Source organism: Typopeltis vanoorti, chromosome 5 (assembly GCF_054136105.1).
Source record: "Typopeltis vanoorti isolate ZY-2024b chromosome 5, IOZ_Tvanoo_1.0, whole genome shotgun sequence".
Lineage (NCBI taxonomy): Eukaryota > Metazoa > Arthropoda > Arachnida > Uropygi > Thelyphonidae > Typopeltis > Typopeltis vanoorti.
Window position 1 is genome coordinate 22,884,450 of NC_143553.1, and position 23,360 is coordinate 22,907,809.

At 35.0% G+C, this 23,360-nt stretch overlaps 1 protein-coding gene across 2 annotated transcripts in view; it reads left to right on the plus strand.

The window, feature by feature from the left end:
• Positions 1-23,360, plus strand: part of LOC150106264 (uncharacterized) — a 379,399-nt gene that overhangs the window by 342,855 nt on the left and 13,184 nt on the right. For both annotated transcript variants that reach the window (XM_090393059.1, XM_090393060.1), the window contains one exon: positions 14,888-15,812. In XM_090393059.1, coding sequence (XP_090249185.1) covers positions 14,888-15,812 — 925 coding nt within the window. The remainder of the gene's footprint in view (positions 1-14,887; positions 15,813-23,360) is intronic.

Consider the following 23,360-nt stretch of genomic DNA (forward strand, 5'->3'; position numbering starts at 1 on the left):
TGATATAATTCCCCATTAACACCATATACTGTAGCATATTTAATAGCGTCTCTCTCTCTCTTGGCACTCTCTCTCTCTTGTCTCTCTCATTTTATGTTGGAACATGGTGTTAGTAATAACCAATCCGTGTCCTGAGCAGACAGGTATTTGCCATTATTATTAGCTGTGCTCTTTTCTCCAAATTTTCCCAAAATATTTTTGTATGTCTGACAATCATTTCCTACCCTGCTATTTAGATCCCCAACAAGGACCAACTTTTCCTTTTTTATTGTGTCAGTTGCTTTCTCTAAAGCATCAAATTCCTTCTACCTTAGTAGAACCTTCTGTGGGACCATAGGCACAAATAAGTCTCATTGTTCAATTCCCTATTCTGAAATTTGTCCACATCACCCTGCTTGAAACTGCCTGCCGATCAAGAAGATTAGCTTTGTATTTTGTGTTGAATACTATGGCTGTTCCTTCTTTTCCTTGATTGTCATTGCCTGAATATAACATTTTGTATTTATTGCTCAGAAAGATCTCACCATTTTTTGTCTCTTTTGTTTCAGTCACCCCTATTATGTCGATATGGTACTTATCTAATTCTTCAGCTAGCTCCATTTCTTTGCCATTCAGGCTTCTTATGTTGATAGTACCGATCTTTAACTCTGGTGATGTTGAGTTGGGGTTTGTTTTCAGATTTGTTCCAGTAGCTGACTTTTCACTGTCTGCCCTGGTTCCCTGGCAAAAACAACGGTGGCCTTGTTTAACTGGGCGACGCCCCAGCCTGCATGAAATTTTGTCATGTTGTACCATCATTTTGTATATTGGTTTAAGCCAATATGAATACAATTTGGTCGGCTAAATCCCAAATTGCCAACCCATCCTCGTTTGTTCAGTATCCAGGTAGATACCCAACAGGGTGCACCACAAGAAGTTGAGGATTGAACATTAAGTCAGAAGCCCTGGTCGGTTCTCTGGCCACATAGCCTTTAAAGGAATCTGGAGGTCTCCTCTCAGTTATACAGCTTTGACCCTTAAGCAGAAAAGAAATGAAATCAATAAATGGAGAATTTTGACATGAGTGTATCTGCAAAAGCTTCTTCAATAGTAAATTTAGCTAGTGTTTCTGCATCAACTTTCTTACTATTCCAGGGTTTTTATTGTCATTGTTATCATCATCATTATTGATATTCTACCAAGTTCATTTAGGGTGACTTGGCATAAGCTTGTATATTAAATCCTTATTTATATGTACTCTTTTTATTTATTTATTTACTTTTATGTTTAAGTATGTAAATACTTGTTTTTGTCATTCCACATTGGGTTTGCTTACTTTTTTCCTCTGTCATTCATATTTATACACATACATTTACTGATTTTCTGAATTAGGTTATTGTTTGCACACAAATTTTAATTATGGTATCCTCCAGCCATAGTGAATGCCATTACCCTATTCTTTTTTTTAAAGATATATAGGTTTACCCTCTATAACCTATTGCTGAAAATCATTTCACCTATTTTTAATCCTGTTGTCTCTTCTTACTGAGTTTGTTATTATATTAATATTGGTTCTTTACTATATGCAAATGTTGTTATACTCATAAATATATCCAGTAGAAGTCTGCACGATTCTCTAACTAAATTGAATCTGCTGTAATGAATTTGCTATGAAAATCTGCAGTAAAAAAAGCAGACTATGAATATAGGCAGGAACACTGAAAACATCAGCAGCATCCTGAATGGAGAGAGAGAGAGAGAACATCTTCTTCTTCTTCTGCAGCTTTTCCCACTTAAGTAGGGTCGCTGTTTGTAGTGAGTCTCCTCCACAACCTCCTGTCTTGGGCTGTAGCCACATCCAAGTTCTTCATCCTCAAGTCCTCCTCCTCCACCATCTCCCTCCATCTCTTCTTTGGCCACCTGCGCTTCCTCCTTCTCCTGCACATCCATCTGCATGACCTTTCTTTCCACATACTCTTCCTCCCTCCTCATCATATGACCAAACCATCTCAACCTTCCTCCTAAATTTGTAACTTTCACCATTCCTCTTATATAGTCATTTCTCAGATGATCCTTTCTGGTCACACCGCACATCCACCTAAGCATTCTCATCTCTGCTACCTCCATCCTGCAGGTGTTATTTTTCCTCACGGCCACAGTTTCCATAGCATACACCATAGCTGGTCTCACTACTATCCTGTAGATTTTGCCTTTTAGATTGATCAGCACTCTCTTATCGCATAGCACTCCAGTCATCTCTCTCTCCAGTTCCTCCATCCTGCTTGTATGCTGCATCCCACTTCCTTCTCAGCCTCACCTTATGCTGTTTCATTGTTGAACATAAGTATCTAAAGTCACTGACCTTCCTAATGACATTTCCTTCCAGCTCCAGATCTGTCTCTTGGCTGCCATCCAGAGTATAGAACAAGTAAAACATTTCAGCTACTTAGGCATGATGTTTAATGAAGATGGCAAACTGAATATGGAAATAGACAGTGCAGTTAGTCAAGCTGGAATGGTATGTGTGTATTGGGAGGGGGGGGGAGAGTATGGTATGGATTATTATTATACAGGCATCTCCATGGAGTCCGAAGACTCATCATGGGAGACCCAATGTATCATACCTCTCCTTGAACCCATTAACAGAAAAAGCATTCACAACTGACTGTAGCTACCCATTCCACTTATTCACCACTGTCCAAGCAAAAAATCTGATCCACATATCCCTATTGATCACACCTTTATTTAACTTCCATGGATGACACCTTGTTCTGGTCCCTCTAGCCAAATACTGAAACATTTCCCCCTTCTATCCTATAAAACCCTTTAAGCAACTTACATGTTTCTATAATATCCCCTCTTTTTCTCCTATCAACCAACTTCTGCAGTCGACACACCTTCAGTCTATCCTCATAGGGCACATTCCACAGGTCACTCACCTCTGAATCTCAAAATGCATCTATTTCCTGGAGTGCATTACCATCAATGTGATACACAGCTTGTAATCTGTTAATCCTAAAATGCATAACTTTACATTTCTTCACATTAAACTGACAGCCTATTTAAATCGTCATGCCAGCTCTACACATCACCTTGATTAACTATTACTCTACCTAATTTTGCATCATCAGCAAACAACCGAATATCTCTTTTGGGTAATTTTCTATATCATTTATGTAGAAAATAAACAGCAATGGGCCCAGCACTGAACCTTGTGGCACACCACTAGTCACCTGTTTCTGCCTGGATTCTGCTCCTCCACATATCTCTTTGATATCTGTTCTGCAGCCACCCTCTTATCCACTTAACCATCCATGCCCAAAATTTGATATATGCTTGCAAAGTGGTCACACAGTAACTGAACTATTTTATGTGCCTGTCTCCTTGTGACCATCATCACTCATTAAGGTTAATCTTCCATAATTATTCTCCTTCTTACTTGCCACATAACGAAAGAACTCTTTAGGATTTCCTTTTGGCCTGCTTGAGTAAATTCTTCTCGTAATCTGATTTTGCCTTCTTTACCATGCTGATCACCTTTCTTGACTGAGCCTTGTACTGTTCATGAGTTCGCTATTATTATTATTATTATAAAAAATTATCATTATGCAGGCACCGCCATGGAGTCCGAAGACTCATCGTGGGAGATGCAATCTGTCATATCTCTCCTTGAATCCATTAACAGAAAAAAGCACTCACAACTGACTCTGGCAACCCATTCCACTCATTCTCCACTCGCCAAGCAAAAAATCTAGTCCTCACATGCATACTGACCACACCTTTATTCAACTTCCAGGGTTGACCCCTTGTTCTAGCTTCTCTAGCCAAGTGTTGATACATTTTCCTTGCATCTATCCTATAAAATCCTTTAAGCAACTTAAATGTTTCTATTACACTAGCAGCCAAAATTGTGGAAAACTTTGAGAAAAAGTGTATTTTTGAGGTTTGATGGCTCATAACACCACTTTTTTTTGGTGTAACACCATAAAATTATATATCAGTGGAAAGATAATTTAATCAAGAATGTAATGCAACAAAGTTTGTTCAATTATCTGTATTCTATAAAAAGTTATAGCCAAATAACCAGAAAAAAGAAGCACAACTTGCTTAGGTTGATATGAAGTAGCTTTCATTCATTTGAATGTAGCCAATCAGGTGTCCTCTTGTTTTGGCAATGAGCTAATAAGGTCACAGTAGGATTCAGTTTATTGATGTCATGTATTGGAGCTGAGAGGAGGACATTTGTCATTGTGTTATGTAATTGCTCTCAAGTTGTTGGTTTTTTGTGTTCTTTCATTTAGTGAGCTTGTAAAACGTAATAAAATTAAAGAAATGGCACAAAGAGTTGATTGGTCACCCAGAAAGCGATGTAAAATAGTACTATTAAGTGAACAAGGCTAGAGTTATGAAGAAATTAGAAGAAAAATTGATGGAAACTTAACCAAAGGTGGCATTTCTAAATTTTTGAAGAAGTATAAGGAGACTCAGTCACTACAAAACTAGACTGGTAAAGGCAGGAAAATGTGCACAACAACAAGTGATGATATTGAGACTGTGCCTACATAACAGAAGAAAATCTGGGTGTATACAAGATGAAATGGCGCAATACAATGTGAAGTTGAGTGCAAGGACTGTTCGGCGCAGACTGCAGGAATTTGGTCTAAATGCTAGAATTCCACGAAAAAAGCCAAATTTTATCTCTCAAACACAGGTTGAAAAGATTAAACTGGGCTAAAACCCATATTAACTGGACAGCGGAACAATGGGACAGTGTTATTTGGAATGATGAGACCAAAATCTCCCTGTTTGGTAGTGATGGCATGAAATACGTAAGGAGAAGAATCGAAGATTTGCATCCTGATTGCATTACACTTACTGTGAAACACCCACTTAGTGTTATGAGCTGGGGTTGTATGACATCAAAAGGTGTGGGCAGAATTTGCATGATTAATGGGAATATAAATGCCCAAAAATACATAAATGAAATATTTGAGCCCAATCTGAAGCCTTCCGCATGTGATCTTTTCCGAGATAATGAAGCATTTATATTTCAGCAGGATTCAGCTCCATGTCGTGTTGCTGCTGTGTGCAAAAAGTGGTTTCAAGATAATCATATTCCACTGCTGGAATGGTCTGGGAATAGCCCAGACCTTAACCCAATTGAAAATCTATGGAGCCGACTAAAGAAACTTGTTAGTCAGAAGCAACCCACCAATAAAACCCAATTAATAGAAGCAATAATTCAATGTTGGTTTCACATTATAATAGCTACAGAACTAAAAAACTTGGTTCACTCCATGGGAAGGCATTTGTAAGGTCGTAATTAACGCTAAAGGTTACCCAACTAAGTATTAATGCACATTGTGAGAATTTTTGTATATCTCATTTTTTCTGTTTCACTTTTCTTCTTTATAACTGCTGTTCTAATAAAAAATCCTTCTTAAAAGTTATTGCATTGCATTCTTGATTAAATTATCTTTCCGTTGATATATAATTTTATGGTATTACACCAAAAAAAATTGGTGTTATGAGCCATCAAACCTCAAAAATCCACTTTTTCCAAAAGGTTTCCACCATTTTGGCCACTAATGTATATCCCCTATTTCTCTTTTATCAACTAACTTCTGCAATCCACACACCTTCAATCTGTCCTCATAGGAACATTCCACAGGCCACTCACTTCTGAATCCTCTCCACCATTTCCTCATCCCCAATAAACCCATGGAACCAGACTTGAGCATAGTAATCAGATGTGGGCTTATCAAGGCTTTATAAAGAATTATTACAACTTTCTTATCTGCACTTCTCAATGTGTTCTTCACTAGCCAAGTAATCCTATGAGCTAATTTAGCAACCTTAGCAATACATCCTCTAAACTTTAACTCTCTGTCTACCACCACCACCCCTAAATCTCTAGCTTCATTTATTTCCTGGAGTACATGTCATCAGTGTAATACACAGCTTGTAATTTAGTTATCCCAATATGCATAACTTTGCCACATTAAATTGCCACCCATTAACTTTTGCCCATACTGACAGCCTATTTAAATCATTGTGCAAGATCACTACATCACCTTGATTAACTATTACTCTACCTAATTTTGCATCATCAGCAAAAACTGAACATTTCCTGTATCATATATGTACAAATTAAACAGCACCGAACCTTGTGGCACACCACTAGTCACCTGTTTTCGCCTCGGTTCTGCCCCTCCATATACCACTTTTTGATATCTGTCCAGCAGCCACCCTCTTATCCACTTGACCAGCATCATACTATTCCCATTTGTTCTGATTTGTGTAATAGTGTTCTATGTGATATTCTGTCAGATGCCTTTCCAAAATCCAGAAAAATCATCATGAAGCCATTTTCTTTATCCAACTCCTCTGTTTCTCTATTATAAAAAGTTAGTAAATTACTAAATTACCGATCTTTACAAAGCCATATTGATCCCTCATACAGTATGACATTTTTATCCACCCATTATTGAATTCTGTTTATTACCAATTTTTCTAGTACTTTTACCACCATGCCTGAGATACTGATTGGTCTGTAATTTGCTACTGTCGTCTCAGAACCTCCATTATGCAAAGGAATAATTTTGTCCTCTTTCCACTCTCTTGGAACTTTACCAGAGCTGAGACTTAAAATAAGCAGCTTAGTCAAACGCATTGCCATTTCCCTTGCATTTTCGCCAAACCCTAGCTGATATCCCATCTAATTCCACAGCTGTATTTACATTGAGATTCTGCAATATCCTAAGAATCTCCAATTCATCCACCTCTGTTCTTTCTAATCATGTCATAATCACCTGCCTTGTAGTTCCACAAATATCCCTTCTTGATAGAATATTCCTCATGTTTTACAATTTCCCAATACTGCATGGTCACTTTCACCAAATGGAGGCAATGTTGTCAACTTGGTTATGGATAGCTCTTCTGATCCTATGACCAGGTCCAATACTCTCTCACCCCTAGTCCCCTCCATTACATGCTGCCTTAAGTAATTATCTCTCAGCAGGTGTATAACTTCTATTTCCTTTCTGCCATATTTCCTGTGATCCTTCTTCCTTCCAGTCTATATCTCCATAGTTGAAGTCCCCATAATAATCACTCGACCTGCACTCATTGTACTAATTCATCAGCAGTACTCCTCTCCTAATCCTATCTTCCCTGAAAATGCTAAACCCTTCACATTCAATCCCTGTAACTACATTATCTGCTGTTAGCCAATTCTTACTAATGCCAGTAATTTTTGTTGAAGTTGCACTAATCAATGCCAAAAACTCCTCCCTCCTGATACATCCAGCAACATCCCTTTATTCACCCACCCACCTTTATTTTCTGAATTGACTACCCTATTCAATATTTTTGCTTGAGAGACTAGATTCCTCACTTGGTCATTCTCATACTCACTCGTTTCATGGTGTCTTCACACAAACTCACTTGTTTCCACCATAATTGCTTAAGTTTCCTTGAATTTACATGTCAGCATGCTCAGTGAACGAAGCTTTCTCCAGACATCTAAACCATTCAGATGCAGTCCATCCCCATTGTACAAATCCTTCTTTCCATCAAACAGAGACCACAGATCCACAAATTCTACATCATTCCTTTTGCACAATCTACATATAGATTCACTGGCTATCACCTCTATCATAGTGTGGTAGGAGACTGACAATCTTCACCTTCTCAGTCTTCAGTTTTGCTTCTTTTAACAACTCCTTTACATCCTCCCTCATAGAATACCTCTTGCCTCTCATATCATTGGTACCAACCAAGACAGTCATTTCCTTCAACTTATCTTTTTTTGCATCCCGATGGCGTGGCTAATATTGTGAATTTTTGCCCCTGAGAAACACAATATTGTCATACTTTTGTTGAGTACTCCCCTGATTGAGTTGAGTCTCCATACATAATTTTCTCCTTCACATGTGTTTCTTTTTTGTTTGGTTTATTGTTCTTTCAGATCATCTCCTTCTTTCTTTTTTCAGTCCTTCTTAACTCTTGCCACTTCTGCAGCTTTTCAGTTTCACACTTTGTACTATGAAGGATAACATTTATGTGCGCCGTTTCTTTATTGATATTCATTTCATTCTCCTCTATTTCCATGGCCGCACGTTCAACATTATGAACATTATTTTCCATCTTATCGTCGGTATTTGTTGCGTTCTTGTCACCTAACAGACACTCACTTGTAAAGCACTTAATACATATTCTCTCTCTCTCTCCAGTTTCAGTTTCCTTTCACATATTCTTTAATTTTCTCGATGCATACATTTCGCGTACACTGCATTGAATAATATACTGCAAATTCAAATCGCCGGACAACCTAGTCTTTGTCATCACTATTCATTGCGTTGGTGCCATGCCGAAAATTAGTCAATAATACTAAACTACTTGTATATGAGGTGTTCAAATGATTCTTAACTTATGGATCTGATCACTAGAAAGAAATCAAGAGCACAAGAAGTAAAGCTCTTGATTAAAAACTGTGGAGACTGCAGATGTTAGAGGTCTGAGAAAAGTTAGGAGAATACAGGATCACATTAAAAATGAGGATATTTTGAAGGAACTTGGCATTCTTTTTCAAGAATGCTAAGATGGTAGGAAAAAGACCCAGAGGAAGACCAACATTTAGATGAATTGATACAGTAAAAACTTATAAGGCTGAAAGGTAAGGTCTTAGTAGATCTATCTTAGAACACTGGAAGATAAGTTCTGGTGATGTTGAAGTTCTGACAGATAACAGATTAATTTGGTGGAAAGTTGTCAGTAGGAAGTTGTAATGATATAAACATTTCATGGATACTATCATAATATCCTGTAATCCCACTGAGGATTCCATGATGTTCATGTCGAACCTGTGTTTTCAGTCTAGGTTTCTCTATGCAGGTTTCTCTTGCACAGATGCCAATTTTCTCAATCCTGAACCAGTCTCCTCCATTTCCATTGTAATGACATTAATATAGGATCCTCCCATTTAGGTGCTACCAGGTTTTCTTTTTATGTATCTAGGATACCAGTCTGTTATTCTTGGAGTAACCTTTTTATCTATAGTTATATATAGCTTCTACCAAACCTTTGAATCCAGATTTTTTCCTTATTTCAGCATCTTATGTGATCTTCCTTGATTATATGAGACTCTTCTTTCTATTGATTGCTTTTGGGGTTTTTATTAGGCTATGTTCTTCCTTTTTTGTTGTAGTTGTGTTCCTTGGCTTGCTGCCTTAGGTCATTGCTGGTAAAACAATATTGTTATAAAAGTTAGATCTTATAACTAAGATGAAAAGCCAAACGACTATTTTTTTTTTTTTTGGCAAAGTTAATTAACACGCTCGCTGCCACGCTACTTCGGCATTGTCTGTTCCCGTATGCCGAGCAATTTCACTTCAAGGTCAGTACAGTAATCTCGTTGCAGGCGGTAAGCGTCATACGAGTATACTCGTAGTTGGCTTGTGCAGAGCACATACCTTCTATGAGTATACACAGTTTTGCTGCTAGCTCCACAAGCCAAGCATTTTCGCTTGTTCAAGGTCAGTACGGTAATCTCGTTGGCGGTGGTAAGCGTCATACGAGTATACTTGTAGCTGGCTTGTGTAGCTCATATACGAACTACGAGTATACTCGTAGTTGGCAGCGAAAGTGTTAAATTAAGGGGATAAAAATGCCTTATTATTTTACAGCCAGTATGCGAAACTCTTAAGATCGAAAACTACGATCTAAGAGTTTCATGCCAAAGAACTATCGGCGAATCCAAGCGTAAGTGACCACCTGGTAGTACAACACCAAGGCAACTCGAAGCAAAGGTGGAGCAAGATCCCTCACTATCCTTGATATTTTCTCATAATGTAAAAACACACAGCTCCTAGGAGATGTAATACTGCTTTACATTATGAGGAGAGGTCACTACCCAGACTGGTTTCAACCTTTTTTGAGGTCTCATCAGTGAGTAGCTAGACCTGGATGATATCAAAGTTTAAGTGAAAAGAATTTACATACCTTCACTAATCGAATGCCAGAAAGGTGTGCCCATATATTATATTATATTATAACTAAGATGAAAAGCCAAATGGCTATTTTTTCTGGCGAAGTTAATTAAATTAAGGGGATAAAAATCCCTTATTATTTTATAGCCAGTAGGCAAAACTCGAAGTTCTTCGGCATGAAACTCTTAGATCGTAGTTTTCGATCTTAGAGTTTTGCATACTGGCTGTAAAATAATAAGGGATTTTTATCCCCTTAATTTCATTAACTTCGCCAGAAAAAATAACCGTTTGGCTTTTCATCTTAGTTATAATATAATATATGGGCATACCTTTCTGGCATTCGTATAGTGAAGGTATGTAAGTTCTTTTCACTTAAACTTTGATATCATCCAGGTCTAGCTGCTCACTGATGACCTCAAAAAAGATTGAAACCAGTCTGGGTAGTGACCTCTCCTCATAATGTAAAGCAGTATTACATCTCCTAGGAGCTGTGTGTTTCTACATTATGAGAAAATATCAAGGATAGCGAGGGAGCTTGCTCCACCTTTGCTTCAAGTTGCCTTGGTGTTGTACTACCAGGTGGTCACTTATGCTTGGATTCGCCAATAGTTCTTCGGCATAAAACTCTTAGATCATAGTTTTCGATCTTAGAGTTTCGCATACTGGCTGTAAATTAATAAGGGATTTTTACCCCCTTAATTTAAGGTTAGATCTTGTTTTGAGATCTGTTTTTTGGTTTGTTTGTGATAGTGTATTTTATCTGGTTAAAAGCTTTCCAAGCTGCCTTTTTTGCATTTATTTATTTATTTATTTTATCGAATATATCATTGTGTATGGCATTATATTGCAGTTTGATTTATTGGTCATAACAATATTAATTTTTCATTCATTTTGGTTTGTTGAGGTGGATTTGTAATCCTGCCATTCTACAATGCAAGTCTGTTTAATTCACTATTATTTCTAGTTCAGATGGTTGATGAGATATCAGAACCACATCATCAATAAACAGGAGTATTTTAAGATTATTTCTCCATTTATATTTAAACCTCCATCCAGGTTTGTTCATTGGTTGTTCAATGCCTGAAAAACTGCATTACTTTCTGCTGTGTTGAATAATTTTTGAAATCAATAAAGAGCAAACAAAGTGGAAGATGGTATTCTCTGCTTTTTTCAGTTAGTTGGTTTATTGTATATATGTGATTGGTTGTGGAGAATCATTTCTTTCTTAGATTATACTGCTTACTCTTTGCTACTATTTTCATGTTTATTATTATTATTATTATTATTATTATTATGGTCTTGCAAATAATTTATGGAGGCGGGACAGGAAACATAATGGTCTATAGTTGTCAATATTCCCTTTTTCTCTTTTTTTTATGGATGAGGATGGTTTCAGATGATTTCCATTCCTCATGTATTCTATCTTCATTTAGATACCAAGTGAACCTTGTTGCTAGAGTTTTATAAAGAATATTTCCTCTTGCTTTTGATATCTTCTATTCTTATTTCAGCTGGTGTTATTGTTTGTCCTTAATTCCATTTGTACCTATTTTAGGCTCCTTTGTGTTTCTACTGCCTCTTATATGAGCGTGGTCTGAAAAGTTCTTTGCCTAACAATGAAAAAACAAATCTATAATTTCAAAATTTTTATTTTCAACATAAACTTCCTTAAGACTAAAGCACTTATTCCAGCAATGCTCCGGCACCATTATCCCATCCCTGTAGTGGCTCTCATTAAGATCTGAAAAATACCCTTCTAACAGCTGCAATCACCTCTTGATTCAAAAAAAAAAAAAAAAAAAAAAAAAAAAAATGCTGACCAACAAGGAAGAGCTTTAGTTTTGGGAAGAGATAGAAGTCAGAGGGAGCCAAATCTGAAGAATTGGGTGGATGTTCCAACAATTCATAGTGCAGATCCCTTAATTTTCCCATTGCCAAAACACTTTTGTGGGCAGGTGCATTGTCCTGATGAAAGATGATTTTTTTTCTTCTGCAAACCGGGTCTTTTCTCACAAATTTTTTTGTCTGGTCTGGTTAAAAGAGTGGAATAATATTCCCCGGTTATTGTTTTACCCTTTTCAAGATAATTAATAAACAAAATGCCTTTAGCATCCCAAAACACTGATGCCATGACCTTGTCTTCTTTGGCACTGAACAACAGGCTTCTGTCTACTGTTTTGACTGCTGTTTGGATTCTGGTGTGTACTGGTTAATCCAAGTCTCATCCATTGTAATAAATCGATGCACAAAATCAGTTTTATTCTTGTTAAAATGCTTCAAGCACTATTCAGAGATTTTCATGTGAGTGCGTTTTTGATCTGCGTGGTACTCATCTTTTGCAAAGCTTTTTCATTTGCAATTCTTCATGCAGAATGTATCCTGCACATTCTTTTGAAATGACTATATATGACGATATGATATTGGATGACACTAGTCATCCAATATCATATTGTGCAATAATCAATGATTTCTGGTGGTGTTGTTGCACTTTTTGGACGTCCTTCACCTGGATCATCTTCAAGGCTGGTACGGCCATGTTTAAACTCTGTAGCCCATTTCTTAATTGTCGAAAACAAAGGAGAAGAGTGCCCATAAACTTTTATGAACTTTGAATGAATTTCTTTTGCCGTTAAACCTTCTCTTACAAAGAATTTTATAACTGCACAATACTCATTTTTATCCATTTCAAGGGATACAGACAACACTTTGGCTTCCGACAGCTGTATAAAAAAAAACTACTTGATAGAATGACTTGCAATTTCACATAGATTCTTATGTATACCAATTTAGAAAAAAAAATCTTGCCGATAGTGTTGCCATTTATGGTTGAAGCTGATAACTTTTCAGCCCACCCACATATATGAGCTCAGTGTTATTCTTCATAAAATTAATTCTCCATCCAAGAATTAAATTTACTTTTTCTTCCAGATGTTGGCCAGAGTTGGGGATATTGGGGTGTTTATCATATAAACCTTATCCAAGCAATCTGGAAGTTCCACTTATCATAGAGTTATACATCATCTTACCATCATATTTGAAAACCTCAGACATTTCTAATTCATGCAAGCTTCCTCATGATAATAATAAATCATGACCTCCATGGAATCAGATTCATTGCAGGAGGTCCCACTCTCACATGCAGTGTTGGTGCCAGGTTATTTTGCACCCTAGGCAAAGTTTACAAGTGCACCCCTTATTTCATAAACTAAAATGTTTCTAATTTACATTAAACAAAATAAAATTGTCTTTCAGGTTAAATTAATAGGGCTTTTTTTTATTTTCTTTTTTAATTAATTTGAAAATTCTCTGTTATAATTCATTTACAAAAAAAAAAAAAGTTATAAAATACCGAAATTTAATATTTTAAAATGTTAATGTTTTAAAATATTTATCTTAACTGAATTTTAAATAGTGGTAAGTTCAAATCATTTAAGTAAGGAACAAAAAAGAACCAAGAGTTAAATAGTAAAATAGTGTGATGTGTGAGGGATAAGGAAAAAGAATCGATACCTATATCAATATTTAATTTTGATATTTTTGTAAAGTATGAATAAAGCATAGCTTGAAGTTTTGTGCCCGTTCACGGCTTGCACCCTAGGCACCTAGTTTGCCTAAATGGTAGCGCCAGCCCTGCTCACATGCATAGCTTATCATTCCTTGACTGATTTAATTCATTCACTGTCTCTGTTCTCACCACATTTTCAGGCAATGCATTCCAATCACCCACCACTCTTCATGTAAAAAATCTACTTCTCATCCCTCCACATATCTTCAGACATTCTATGAAAAATCTCATCCACATTAATCTGGTAATTACCCCTTAGCAACTTATATGTTTAGATCATGCCCCCCCCCCCATTTTCCTTTCATCCACTAGGATCTGCAGTTTGCATTCTCTCAATCTGTTCTCATACCAGAGACCAGAAACTGACAAAAGTCAATTTCTTGTTTCTGCGATGGGGAGTATGAGGAGGATTAATGAGAAACTGTCAGTTGTCTCTGAATCCTCTCCAACACCTCATCATTTTGAAAACCAGGCGACCAAATATGTGTGCAGTAATCCATATAGTCTGATCAAAGCCTTGCACAATGGAATCATAACATCATTGTCATAATCTACTGTGTTGTCCTCACACTTTTTGCAAAATATTCCCAAAATTTCAACTCCTATCATCCTCAGATCTTTCATCTCTTCTACCTCCTCTAAGATATCCATGCCAATCCTATAAACTCTGCATCCTGTTTTTGCTTCCCAAATTTTAAAACATTACACTTTGCTACATTAAACTGACAACTTCACACACATACTCACCCATTCAGACAGTCTAGTCAAGTCCTCTTGCATAGTTTTCATAACTCTCCTCAACTTTGCATCATCTGCAAACAGCCGTATATACCATTTAAGTCGCTTCTAATGTCTTTTACATAAAACTTAAACAACAATGACCTCAAAACCAGTGACCAAATCTTTCTATGTATGATCAGGAATATATTGTGAAAAGTGTGAGAACAACACAATGGATTATAGCAATGATGCACTGAACACTGACAAGGATGTTATGATTCCATTGTGCAAGGCTTTGATCAGACGGAATATGATACACCACTAGTGACTTTCCTCTTCTGGGATATCACTCCCATTTTATCAGTAATTATGCTCAACAACTATATTGTTGAACATTATTACATTATCCTCCATCTCATAATAAACAACCTGAGATCCATACTACCTCCTCACCTTATTGCTGAAATTCAATTATAACTTTTCTTATATCATTAATAGTATATCTTCATAATGTTTCAGGATTAGCTATGTTTTAGAATATTTATTTATGCATTTCTTGTCTACTTTCTTAAATTCACAATGGATTAATTTTCTATGTAATATTTATAAACAAAGAAATATTTATTTATTTTAGCATCTAAAATTGAAGAAAGCAACCCAGATGTACGTTCCGAATGGAAAATGGGTCTACGAAGACAAAGAAAAATAAATCCAAAATATGCTTCTGATGAATTTTCTTCTATTTTTAATAGAAATAAGAAGATTTGTGGAAATGAGGAAGAGTTAGAAAGTCATTCCATTCACAGTGATCTTCAAATGGGTGAACATTTTGAAAATAATGAAAAACTTAATTTAATGAACTATGCAAATGGATCAGGATGCAAAAGAAGATATTCTAGAACTTCTGAACCTGATGAAGAAAACAAGAACTACAAAGATTCATTAACTGGTGATGATAGAGGAAAACCTATTCAGTGTTTGTTAGATGAAACAACATATAGTGAAGTTAAAGATGAATTTTTGCAAGGAAGGAAAAGGAAATATTTTAGAAGTTCTGAAACCTCTTTTATCAATGAAGATATTAAGGATCCATCTCAGTCTGTAAAAACAAGGCATTTCAAACTTAAAGAAACAGAAAGTATTCATGAAGATATTAATATGGAAACTTGTATGCAAAGTGGGAGGAAAAGAATGTCAAAAAATTGCGATGTGGATGGTTTTGAGATGAGAAAAATATCAACTATTAATAATGAAGATTTATTACATATAAAGGATTCATCAGAAGCAGTCAGCTGTTCTGTATTGGACAAATTCAGTGAAACATTTGAAACTAAAAAAAACATTTCAAGTTTTGGAATGGAAAAGTGTCCAAGTAGTGCAGAAGTTAAGAGAAAGCGAGGTCGTCCTAGAACAAAAACACGTTTAGAAGATCCTGTAAATAATGAGTCTGAGAATGCTTTATTACAACATAGGTTAGAGCCAGCTCAATGCATTATTTCGGCAAGCAGTTATGCGACGTCTTTTCCTGAATCAGAAAAAAATAATCAAGAAATATATATGTAAGTATCAAAAAGGTCACATTTATTTAAATTTAAAAGAAAAATTTGTGTGTGTGTGTGTGTGTGTGCGTGCGCACAGGGCTCAACAAATTATGCAAAATCCTGCTCACCATGAAAATAATATACTCACCCCAAGATCACCCACCAGTTTTTTTTAATGATATGTCCCAATAAGTCATAGAAGTTGTATGAAGTGATTAGTGGTGCTATGTTGATTGGAGACCATTCTATTTTTGTATAAGAATCATTCTAAGAAGTCAATAAATAATAAACAAATCCTAGCTCACATACTTGCATATTCTTCTTTGTTTTTTTAAAGTTATGAAAAAAGATTTTGTTTAGAAAGTTATCATCTATCATCATCAAATTCCTGATATATACCCTCAAGGGATGTACAGGATATGATAGTACTACATGAAAAATTTACACCATTACTAACTTCTTATCTAAAATTTTCCTCCAAATCAGTTTGTTACCAGTCAAGACTCCAATATTATCAGGTCTTATATTTCTGTTTTCTAAGGCACTTTGTCAATCCACCTATATCTTGGTCTTCCTCTACGTCTTTTTCCTGCCAACATGGCAAAAAACACTTGTTTTGTTAATCTTTCCTTTCCCATTCTGCTTAAGTGACCATACCACCTGAGATTAGCTCTGCTAATGCATTTCTGGATGCTGACAATATCAAGTTCTTTCCTAATATCTTTGTTTTTTAATATGATATTGCCATTGATGCACTCTGTTCATGTCCCCAATCTTTCTCAGGACTCTCATATCTGTGGTCTTTGGTCAAGTGTTTTACTTCTAACCCAGCGTTCAGATCCATAAATTAAAATTGGCTTGAACACTGTCTTGTATACAGATAATTTAGTGTTTTGGCTAATTTCTCTCTTATTCCATATAAATTTATTCATTTGATGATCTACCATACCAGTGTTGTTGATTCTGTTGTCTATTTCCATATTTAATTTACCATTTTCGCTAAAAATCATGCCTAAGTAGCTGAAATGTTTTACTTGTTCTATAGTTTCTCCATTCACAATTCAGTTGATATTTTCAATGCTTCTGCATATTTTCATTGTCTTGTTATTGCTGACCTTCACACCATATCTATTACAACAGTTATTCAATTTAGTCAGGGACTCTTCCAGTCTTGTAAATGATTTATTTAGAACTATAACATCATCCATATAAAGCAAAGAGCTGAGATTAACACCTCCAATTTTCATATTAGGTTTAATACCACTTTCCTTCATAATGTGATCCATATAGATAATAAATAACAGAGGGGATAATGTACATCCTTGCCTCACACCAGATTTAACATTAAACCACCTTCCTGTATTTCCTTCAATTCTAACTGCTGACTTACAACTCAAATAAAGACTAAGTATTGCTTGATATAATGCCCCATTAACACCATATAACTGTAGCATTTTGAATAGCCTCTCTCTCTCTTGGCACCTTGTCATATGTCTTTTCCAGATCTACAAAACTTAAATACAGATCTTTGTTATATTCCATGATTTCTCAACTATCTGTCGTAAAGTTAAAATCTGATCCTGACAGCCCCTATTTGGCCTGCATCCAGCTTCTTCACCACGCTTTTCTTCCACAATTCTTCTCAACAAGTATGCTTGCATAAATCTTGTCAGGAATACTCAGTAGGGAAATACCTCTGTAATTCTCACATTCAGTTTTATTTCCCTTTTTATATATGGGTACTATGAGAGCTCTACTCCAATTATCTGGAATTCATCCCTTTGTCCAAACCTTCTGAACTATATAGTGCAGCCACTGTAAGACTTTTATACCTCCATACTTGAGCATTTCTGGTTGAATATCATCTACTCCTGCTGCCTTTCCACATTCCAGGCTTTTGATGGCTTCTTCTACTTCAAGTATGGATATGTATTCCTGACTGCAAGCCTGGTCAGTGTTTTTTTACCACTGTATTGTTATCACTGCTTGTTTCATTTAACAGTTTTTCAAAGTAATTACTCCATACTCGAAGGATATCTTTTTCTCCTGTTTTCATGTCACCTTTATCATCTCTAATTCCTTTTACAGCACTCTTTCCTCCATTTTTGAGCTTTTTCAACAGCCTCCAGAATATTTTGCTTAGGGCCGGCCTTCTCTATAAAGGGGCCCAGGTGCCAGAAACCTTTTGGGGTCCTAAAATATTTTTCAAAGGTAAAAATTAAAGGATTCAAAATAAACGTATTGTAAAACCTGCAAATGATTTTGGCACAGTAAAACAAAAAAACACATTCAAAATATAACAGGTTAACATAACGTTTACTGAACACAAAACAAAAGTATTAAATAATTAAAATAAATTAATATTGAACACAAATAAAAGTAACCTGGCTCACCAACTAGCACACAGAAACTATTTACAATTAATTATTGTTTAAAGTAATAAAAAAATAAATAGGTTTACTATTTAGGGGCCTAGTTTTACTAACACGTATATTGCTTAATATGTATTTATTTAAATATGCGATTTTTTTTGCTATGTCATTAATCATTTCCGAAAAATTACAGTTTTTGGCAATTTCCTTTTCGATGCTTAATATAGCAAGTGCATTTAAGCGTTCTTCACATACTTGACCGAAGATAATTCTTTATCGTTTTTAATTTGCTAAAAGAATGCTCTGCACTTGCTATAGTAACTGGTAACATAAAGAAAATTTTCAATACAGTTAGTACATTTGGAAATAGTTCATTATAACTATTATTTAATATGTATTGCAATATGTCTCACGCGTTATTTATATTTTTTTGGTCCAAGATCAATTCTCTTAACAAATCAATTTCCTGGATTAAGTCTTCATTTGCATCTTTACTATAATATTTTACAAAATCCCTTGAGCGGTTTTCTAGTGTTTTTATATCAGTGATTAATTTAAAATAAATAACATTGGGTATATTTTTAAATCTCTCATCTATTTGTACAATAACAGTATCAATCACAATGTTGAAAAAGTGACATCTAAATTCCTCTACCTGGTTTAGTAAAACTTCATCTTCTACTAGTTCAGAAAATAATCTTTTTCTTTTTCAAATTCTTTTTTCAGGGAAGTCTTTGGAAATATTCAAGTTTCATGCTATCATTTTTGCTTCGTCTAAATGTGTTAAATTTTGATCTTAAATTTTGGATTTCATTTTTAATTTTATTCACTAAATTAAAAGCAGAGTCAAGAACAATTGTTTTTGCTTGAAATAGTTTGTTGATACTATTAATTTTTGACAATATTGTAAACCACATCGATAAGCTTAAAAATGGCATTTCTTGTAATGAATCTAGTAGACTTTTAGCTTCGGATACTGCTGTGTTATCGTTAATTGCACCAATAAATTCTTCTAAGGCATAAGTTTGTTCAAACTGTGTATGCACTGCTTTGACTGCGTCTATTTTGGCTTCACATCGAGTATCACATAATGGTTTAAGCGTAAAATTTAAATGCTTTTGTATAATTTCCCACCTTTTTGTAGATGCAGAAAATACACAGTATAAACGTTGCAATATTCTGAAAAATTTTTTATGATACATACTACTGGAAGCATCACAAATTATCAGATTAAAAGAATGTGATAAGTAAGGTACATAAATTGCATGAGGGTTTAAACTAATTATTATAGATTGTACGCCTTTATATATTCCCTTCATATTGCTACCGTTATCATATGCTTGCCCTCTACAATTCATAATATCTAAATCAAGCTCACCTATTCTTTTTAAAAGCAAATTTGCTAGTCCTTCACCAGTCACATCAGTTACTTCAATAAATCCTATAAATAACTCGTTTATAATTAATTTTTTGTCTACAAAATTTACATATCTAATAATTATTGAAGTTTGTTCCTTGTGAGAAATATCAGGAGTACAATCCATTTGGATACTGTAATATATGGATGCTTTTATATCGTCTTTAATTTTATTAAGGACTTCATTACCTAATGCAGCAATAATTCCCTCTTGAAATCTATGTGCCAAATGATGCACAATTCTTTTTTTCATATTTTTAATTCTGTTTACATGATCCATTAGCACAGGATCATATTTACTTAATAATTCTATTAAACTTAAAAAATTTCCATTATTTGGCGTTCCTATTGTTTCATGGGATCCTCGAAATGACAGATTATTACTTGCTAAAAATAGAATTACATCTACAATTCTCTGGAATAGTAAATTTAGACGTTCCGTTTCTTTATTTATATTAATTTGATTTGTTCTGTCAACAGCCGAACATAAATTAAGCCTTTTTAGTAATTCTTGCCAAGCAATAAAAGAATTAAAGTGACCAACAGAAAGCTCGTGATCTCGAATTACAGATGACAGTTTTCTTCATTTATTAAAACCATATATAAATTGTGTTGAGTGATCTTTTCCTCTTCTTTTGGAAAATAATGCCCAACAAAAGCAAAATACTGAGTCTTGAGCTTTTGAGTAAACTAACCATCTGTGAAGCTGAGTTTCACCATTTTGCATTTTTTTTAATAGTACGATGTAGAAAATGATCTACCTTCAACATTCTTAACGAATGCGTCTTGATGATGTTGTTTAGGTCCGGTTTTAACACAAAATAATCTAAATTTATCAGTTATAATATTTGGCCACAAACCTGGATTATTTATATTCACTTGATCACCATTGTTATTATTGTTTTCTTCATTATTTGCTGTATCCATAACGTTTGTATAATCAGACGCGTCTTTTTCGACAAATCCCACAGTTTCTACATTTTCATTGAAAAGTTGTGTAGCTTGTTTGGAGTTTGAATCGCAACTGCTGAAGTTATAGCAATTTCGTTGTCAGATTTATTTTGTAACCATGAAAACAAATCTACTTGTGACTTTTTGAGATTTTGCTTATCTTCTTTTTTCTTTTCTGCTGATTTCCTTTTTTGACACCCAGAGGGATACTTTCTTGGCATGGACATTATGGGTTAGGCTTTGCCTGTCGAATAAGTAAATTATATTAAATATTTTTATCCCATGAATTAACAAAAAGTTAAATACCTACATACTTTTTACGATATTATGAAATTTTAGAAACACTCAAGGAATGTGTTTATTTTTTTCGTTTGTTTACTTCAGTACATCAATTTCACCCTTATCTATCACTATTAACTAAGTTGAAATTAACGTAGTTGAGATCTAATCACGTGCAGACAACACCTCACAATTCTGAATGTTGATAATACATTTCACATAGCTTTAAAAATAATTTACCGTATTTACTGGAATATACCTGGTCCTCGCATATAACTCGCACCCCTGATTTTACTTTGTGAAAAAAATAAATTGAAAAGTTTCGCGTAACCTCGCACAGAAAAAAAAAAAGTTTTATCACGTTTACCTCATGGCAATAGTTACTCGCTTCCCGTGGCAAACCTTCCATACTAGCCAATGCGTCTGCAGACGCCAGTAAAAGCAGGTCATTTTATTGCATCACTGAATAAGGTACAAACATTTGCAGTCTGTGTAATATATTTCTCAACAAATAGTGCAATTAGAGACTGCTGGGATAAAGGCGCTAACTAATGAATCGCATGTCCCTTTCCCCAAAAACTATGCTATTTAGCCACAAGCAAAACCATATGCTGCACTGGCAAACACTAAAAACTAGATGTGTGGGAGTCTGTCCCTCCAGCTCAAATGCAGAGCAACAATAAAAATCAACAGAAAGTGTTAAAATTCGTAAACGTGTTAAAGCTTGGAAATATATAGTGAATATTGTTATGACACTTTCAGATATTGAATTTGGTTGAAGAGAATTAGCATTTCAATTCAAAAATTGTCTGCTGACTTTTATCTTTGACTCGCGCGATCTTTTGTTAATACCGCACCAATCATATATGCACATATCTTTACTGGCCTAGTACCATAGCTGTCTGTTCATTAGTCATTCGTGAAGGATGGTTCATTAAGTATCTCAAGTCTTGTAAATTATTGCTAATTTTTGCTTGAAATAATGGGGTAGCAGATGGTGCTATTTGGGTAGGATGCACACAAGGAAACTGCTCTCTAGGCAGGAAATAGCAATTGCAATATATGCGGGGATTTTATGAAAAAAACTGAAAACTTTAATTTCCGAAAATCAATGTAAAGGAAATTTGCTCTTATATGTAGTAAGTTAAACATATTAATTGACAATAAATACTTCCAATCCATATTTTAATGACTTACGATTTAATAAAATCCAAATACACTTTAGAAAACGGATACGTTCTTTACGAAACATGAAAAGATATATCAAATGATGGTAAAGGAGTCGCACCACTTCTGGATGCCTGACGAATAATGCAACAACTGAACTGGACAAAACTTGTACCCAGTATATCGCGGAGATATATCGATAGCTTGAAAATAGGATGTTTGTTTCTAATTTTCTTATTACTTATTATTATGAAACAGTTGGTAGAGTTTAATTAATTATTGCATTTTTATTTGGTATAGCTGTACTTAATAAAATTGTATTATATTAAGTTAAAATATGTGTCAGCAAAGAGATTTAAAATGTATTTTTTTATTTAATTATTTTTTAAGATGAGCCCTGAGTTGCGTGCCGGAAAAAAAAGTCATTGGCGTACCACGTTTGGCAGGCATGTTAAGGGTTGTCCATCCATGCTCTAGACTAACTATATATAAGAATATAATAAATATTTTTTCAACGGTTTCAATAACAAACCAAATGATATAAATGTGTAACAGATTAGAAAAAAACTAATGATGAATCAGGCATTTTAAGGTAAAAATGAAATCGTGTTTGTTAATTTTTATACACTGCATAAACGCATCAAAAGGGTTAAGTAAAAACCCTAATATAATAGAGAAACACAGAGATATTATTATTACCGGGGGCCCTAAAATCCTGTTGATGAAATCCCTTTAGTTATAAGCAAAAATAGAAGAAGGAAAAAAAATAATAAAAAATATATTTCTGCAAATGTGTACTGACTGTGTCCACTCGATCGTGGGGCCTGGGTGCATTGCACCCACCTCACCCCCCCCCCCCCCCAGATGGCCAGCCCTGATTTTGCCTCCTTCTTGATATTTATTTTCAATCTTCTTACCAAAGTCTTCCCATGACTTGTTTTTAGCTACTTTTACACAGTGTTTACCTTTTTTACATTTGTCTCTGTATTCTCTAAGAGCACAAGCTGACTTATTTGCCAGGAGCATTTGATATCCTTTCTTCTTTTCTTTCACTGCCACTTTAACTTCCTGTGTCCATCATGGAGTTCTGATTTTTCTATCCTTGCAGACAACCTCACCATATACCTCTCTGGCTGAATCAGTCAGTGTTTTCTTCAAGGCTTGCCACTGAATCTCCAATGTTTGGTTCCTGTTCTCAAACTCTTTCATTTTTTCTTGAATAATATTTGTGTATTTTAGTCTACAGTTCACATCTGAGAGCTTCTCAACTTATATTTGCTTTAAAACTTTCTTACATGTTCTTCTTTTCAATATCAAATTCAATGTTATCCTCAAGACTAAATAGTGATCACTTCCAATTTCAAATCCTCTGTACACCAG